General features: G+C 40.5%; 1 protein-coding gene across 4 annotated transcripts in view; it reads left to right on the forward strand.

Moving 5' to 3' along the window:
* Positions 1-5,691, forward strand: part of LOC139276258 (rho GTPase-activating protein 6) — a 686,192-nt gene extending 680,501 nt beyond the window's left edge. For all 4 annotated transcript variants that reach the window (XM_070893980.1, XM_070893981.1, XM_070893982.1 and 1 more), the window contains one exon: positions 3,633-5,691. In XM_070893980.1, coding sequence (XP_070750081.1) covers positions 3,633-4,372 — 740 coding nt within the window. In that variant the 3' untranslated portion in view covers positions 4,373-5,691. The remainder of the gene's footprint in view (positions 1-3,632) is intronic.
* Positions 5,692-6,053: the final 362 nt, after the last annotated feature.

Below are 6,053 nucleotides of genomic sequence, written 5' to 3' on the forward strand. Positions count from 1 at the left end.
ATGAGAGTAAACTAGCATGAAAAATAAAACAGATAGTAAGAGTTTCTACAGGTACTAAAAAGGAAAAGAGTGGCTAAAGTAAATGTTGATCCGCTAGAGGATGAGACTGGGGAATTAATAATGGGGAACAGGGAAATGGCAGAGACGTTGAACAAATATTTTGTATCGGTCTTCACAATAGAAGACACTAAAAACATCCCAGTAGTGGATAATCAAGGGACTATAGGGAGGGATTTACTTCATACAATCACTATCACTAATGAAGTAGTACTTGGTAAAATAATGGGACTAAAGGCGGACAAGTCCCCTGGACCTGATGGCTTACATCCTAGGGTCTTAAAAGAGGTGACTGCAGAGATAATGGATGCAGTGATTGTAATCTACCAAAATTCCCTGGATTCTGGGGTGGTCCCAGTGGATTGGAAAACCACAAATGTAATGCCCCTATTTAAAAAATGAGGCAGACAAAACACAGGAAATTATAGACCAGTTAGCCTAATGTTTGTCGTTGGAAAATGCTAGAGTACATTATTAAGGAAGCCATAGTGGGACATTTGGAAAAGCATAATTCAATCAACTAGAGCCAGCATGGTTTTATGAAAGGTAAATCATGTTTGACGAATTTGCTAGAGTTCTTTGAGGATGTAATGAGCAGGGTGGATAAGGGGAAACCAGTGGATGTGGTGTATTTGGATTTCCAGAAGGCATTCGATAAGGTACCACATAAAAGGTTACTGCACAAGATAAAAGTTCACGGGGTTGGGGTAATATATTAGCATGGATAGAGGATTAGCCAACCAACAGAAAACAGAGAGTCGGGATAAATGGGTCATTTTCCGGGTGGCAAACAGTAACTAGTGGGGTGCCGCAGGGATCAGTGCTGGGGCCTCAACTATTTACAATTTATATTAATGACTTGGATGAAGGGACCTAGCGTAATGTAGCCAAGTTTGCTGATGATACAAAGATGGATGGGAAAGCACATTGTGAGGAGGACACAAAAAATATGCAGAGGGATAGAGACAGGCTAAGTGAGTGGGCAAAAATCTGGCAGATGGAGTATAATGTGGGAAAATGGTCATCCACTTTGGCAGAAAAAATAGAAAAGCAAATTACAATTTAAATGGAGAAAAATTTCAAAGTGTTACAGTACAGAGGGACCTGGGGGTCCTTGTGCATGAAACACAAGAAGTTAGTATGCAGGTACAGCAAGTAATCAGGAAGGCAAATGGAATGTTGGCCTTTATTGCAAGGGGAATAGTGTATAAAAGCAGATAAGTCCTGCTACAACTGTACAGGGTATAGGTGAGGCCATACCTAGAGTACTGTGTACAGTTTTGGTCTCCGTATTTAATGAAGGATATACTTGCATTGGAGGCTGTTCAGAGCGGGTTCACTAGGTTGATTCCGGAGATGAAGGAGTTGACTTATGAAGATAAGTTGAGTAAGGGGTTTGGCCTATACTCCTTGGAGTTCAGAAGAATGAGAGGTGATCTTATCGAAACATATAAGATAATGAGGGGGCTTGACAAGGTGGATGCAGAGAGAATATTTCCACTCATAGGGGAAACTAAAACTAGGGGACATAGTGTCAGAATAAGGGGCCGCCCATTTAAAACTGAGATGAGGAGGAATTTCTTCTCTCAGAAGGTTGTAAATCTGTGGAATTCTCTGCCCCAGAGAGCTGTGGATGCTGGGTCATTGAATATATTTAAGGTGGCGATAGACAGATTTTTGAGCGATAAGGGAGCAAACGATTATGGGGAGCGGGCAGGGAAGTGGAACTGAGTCCATGATCAGATCAGCCATGATCTTATTAAATGGCAGAGCAGGCTCCAGGGGCCAATTGGCCTAATCCTGCTCATGTTCTCCCGATTTTCGTTTTACTTGACTTCAAACAGGGAGGTGGTGGGAAAGTGAGCATGGATTTAGCAGCAGCCCATTCAAGGACTTTTGAGATGAAAGGCGAATGGGAGATGGGTCCGTAGTTTGCAAGGACACAGGGCAATGAGATATATCGGTCATTTTTTCTGTGTATTATAGAATATGTTATATTTGTCCTATTGTGGAACACTGGTTAGGCCACAGCTGGAGTACTGTGTGCAGTACTGGTCACCACATTACAACAAAGATGTGATTGCACTGGAAAGGGTGCAGAGGAGATTTACAAGAATGTTGCCTGGACTGGAGAATTTTGGCTATAAGAAAAGATTGGAGATGCTGTGTCTATTTTCTTTGGAACAGAGGAGGCTGAGGGGAGACCTGATTGAGTTGTATAAAATTATGAGGGGCCTGGATAGGAAGGACCTGTTTCCCTTGCAGAGAGGTCAACAACCAGGGGGCATAGATTTAAAGTAATTGGGGGGAGGTATAGAGGAGATATGAGGGGAAATTTCTTTACTCAGAGGGTGGTGGTGGTCTGGAACTCACTGTCTGAAAGGGTGGTAGAGGCAAAAAGCCTCAGCATATTTAAAAAATACTTGGATGTGCACTTAAAGTGCAGTAACCTACAGGGCTACGGACCAAGAGCTGGAATGTGGGATTAGGCTGGATAGCTCTTAGTCGGCCGGCGTGGACATGATGGGCCAAAATGGCCTCCTTCCATGCTGTAAATTTCTACAATTCTATGAAAAGAACGACTGAGAATATCATTGTTCAGGAGGGATGAAGAATATATGCCATAGCGACACATCTTACACTTGCATGTTCAATAGTTTATAACAGTGACTAACTCTTAAAAGACTTGAGAGGTGACATTTACTAAAATGTATGATTTTTTTTTTCAACCAATAATAATTTTAACTTATTCTGTAGTATCCTATTAGGTTATATAGCGTATATTAATACAAGTTGTAGGATTTGTGAGTTCTCTTACTCTTATAATCTCTTGGGAATCTTGGACTCCAAAAGCCTACTTCTTACACCCAATTTGCAAACATTTTCAAAATCATGATTACTTATTCCAGTCATAAGGTTGATTTTTGCTACCTCATAACATCTGGAACCTAATGTGAGCAGCTTTCTCCTGCATCATAAAATCATACAACACAGAAGGAGGCCATTCAGTCCATCGTGGCGACTCTTTGAAAGAGCAATCCAATTAGTCCCATTCCCTGCTCTTTCCCCAGAGTCCTGCAAATTTTTCCTTTTCAAGCATTTATCCAATTCCCTTTTGAAAGTTACTATTGAATCTGTTTCCACCATTCTTTCAGGCAGTGCATTCCAAATCATAACTCGCTGTGTAAATAAGATTTCCCTTGTCTTGTTTCTGTTTTTTTGCCAATTAACTTAAATCTGTGTTCTCTGGTTAGCAACCTTCCTGCCAGTGACATTTTCTCCTTATTTAATCTATCAACACCTGACTTAATTTTGAACAACCTTCTCTGCTCGAAGGAGAACAATCCCAGCTTCTCTAGTCTCTTCACATAACTGAAGTGTATTACATTGTTAATGAATAACGAGGAAGATACAATTTCATTAAAACAAATTTAAGGCACAAATGTTGCTGAATTTTCCAAATGCTATTTTCCCTCAATTCCACACTGAATTGCGTTAGACAGCATAGTACAGGTATTGTAAGATTGATGTTTTAATGCAAATTCTATAGCTGTTTCTTATTCCTTCTCACCTAGGTTCGTATGGAGATATTTACCAAAGCAGTGCGTTACAGCAAAGACAGTGTTCTCTGTCACAGGGGAATCTCACAGCGGACTGGCCTGTAGCTCAGGCCTCTTCCACCTTGTCTCTAGACAATACAAAGGAGCCTGTGCGAAGAACTCATACAACTGCAGGTGCCCCTGAATGCAGGTCTCACGCTCCTGTGAGCCGTGTTTGCAGTAGCCCTCAAGTGGCAGGAAGTAAGAAACATGTGCAACTGAGCCTGGAATCCTTGTGCCCCAGGCGTGACCAGTGTTCCACGGGAAGCGCAGAAGAAATTCCTCAGAAAACCTCCGAAACCTCTTTCTTGCACAAGAAACTATGGCTGACCCATTTTAAGCACGGGGACATCAACAGAAATGAGACTCGACCCCCTCCTCCATATCCCGGTGCGTTGAGGCAAAGTTCTCTGACTTCTAGTAAAGCTGGTGCACCTCAAGAACAAGCTCTGTCAAGACTTCAAAAGACTCAGCAAAGTTCAGCTCCGGCAGCAGAACTAAAGGCAGCATCGCCCGAGCAGTCAACGCCCAAGCCTGAGCAGCAGGCCTCAGTTTCATGCAATGACGAGAATAGGAGCTGGTCCAGTCAGACAGACAGTCAGAACAGTAAGAACTTAGCAGAGCCTGACTGGGTGGAATGGCAGAGAGAACGATGGCAAATCTGGGAGCTCCTGTCTGCGGACAATGCAGATTCGCTACCAGAAACTCTAGTATGATATCATGAACTGTTCACAAGTAGGCTTTGTTTAGATGTCATTTTAATAATTTTTTTTTAAAGAAACAAATCAAAATTCATCCTATCATTTACACAAAACATATTTTTATATTTGTGCGATATTTTAAACTTTCTTTTACTTTTCAGGGTGCAAAACAACACAGTCTTTAACATTCTTGTACAAAGCCAGTGTGTCTGTCAGCACCTAAAGCGCAAGCATAGGACAATACATTTGAATGTTGCTGTATGCATAAACTATACATGAAATATATAAATATCTATTCTGTGTTGTAATTTCTATGAATTTGTATTTATACGTACGTGTTTGGATCATTTTATGTTCTGTAAGAGATTATGTTCAGAACTACGTTCGGAGGAAAAAAAAAATATTTGGACTGCTCATACATCATTGCACTTATTTTGTTGCTCTAATGGCTAGTAGTATCGTCAGTGGCTCTGTGTTGGGTATCGGCTGGTGTTTCTGTTGTCGTCTTATAAGGAATCTGAATGTGTACATTACAAGCCCTTCTTGCCACTGACTAAATGAAATAACCACTGCAGTATCAAGGTTTTAACTACTGTCAACTTTCTTTGTAGGATACCATTATTTTTTTTTCGGCTACATTTGCCACTCACAAATACCAGCCGGCGCTCCCGTGAATAAGTAACTTAGTTACTGTACTGCAAGTAACTATTGTTGCGTCATTATGCACAGGTTTTGTAAGTAGCTCCAATACCCCTGCCTACCCTTTCAAAGAATGCCAAAAATAAGATCTAGAAGGACAAGAGAATACGGCATCACAATCACTACATGGTAGTGACAGGCCTGTAATCAACACGTGTGATCAGTGCAAGATTGATTGCAGGATAAGACAATCGATCTCCAGCCAGCTGAAACTGAAAGATTCTTGCCGTGCAGGGATTGCAATGCCATATTGTTTAAAGTATGGAGAAATGACAGGTTAAGTATTTTTCGTGTATTCAAATGAGGGATTCGCATACAGTGTACCTTTTAAAACAAGACTGTCAGATGTATTTTAGTTTTAAACAACAATTGTGCCAAAGTAATAAATCACGAGTTCATACAATTCCGTATGTTTTATCTTCAGAAAAAAAATGTTTATTTTATAAAATTCTGTTTTCATTAGCTCGAAGGCTGGGCTAACAGCTGGCCACAGTGTAAGATGTTCTGCCAGTCAAAGGCAAATACATGTATTACATACAGACGGTTGTGATCTATCACAATACATTGTCTTAAACTGGTAAATATAATGTCAAGTCTTACATGTGCCATAAAAATCGAATTAAAAAGAACATGAAGAAGCAAGAATGATTTCTGAGTGTTTATAGAGTTCAAGAAATATTGCAGATTACGGGGGTGAACTACATCTTAAGTGGTAATGCAAAACAAGCGATAGAGCATCGGCAGACCATTTGACACTCCGTCCGATTTTCTTTTCCATTGCAGTCACCCCATATGTATCTGAAATAATAATAAGCATAAAGAAATTGGTGTCAAAGTACAGAGCAGGCATCTTGTTACAACATGCATCAATATGACTTGATGCCAAGTGGATGACTAAATGTATGGTTTTAGCACTATGGTCATAATAAAAGGTCCTGTTTGAATCCATTCAAATGAACTTCTACCCTTCTGACAGTTCCGAAATGGCTCTGGCTAA

This window comes from Pristiophorus japonicus, chromosome 11 (assembly GCF_044704955.1).
Source record: "Pristiophorus japonicus isolate sPriJap1 chromosome 11, sPriJap1.hap1, whole genome shotgun sequence".
Classification (NCBI taxonomy): domain Eukaryota; kingdom Metazoa; phylum Chordata; class Chondrichthyes; family Pristiophoridae; genus Pristiophorus; species Pristiophorus japonicus.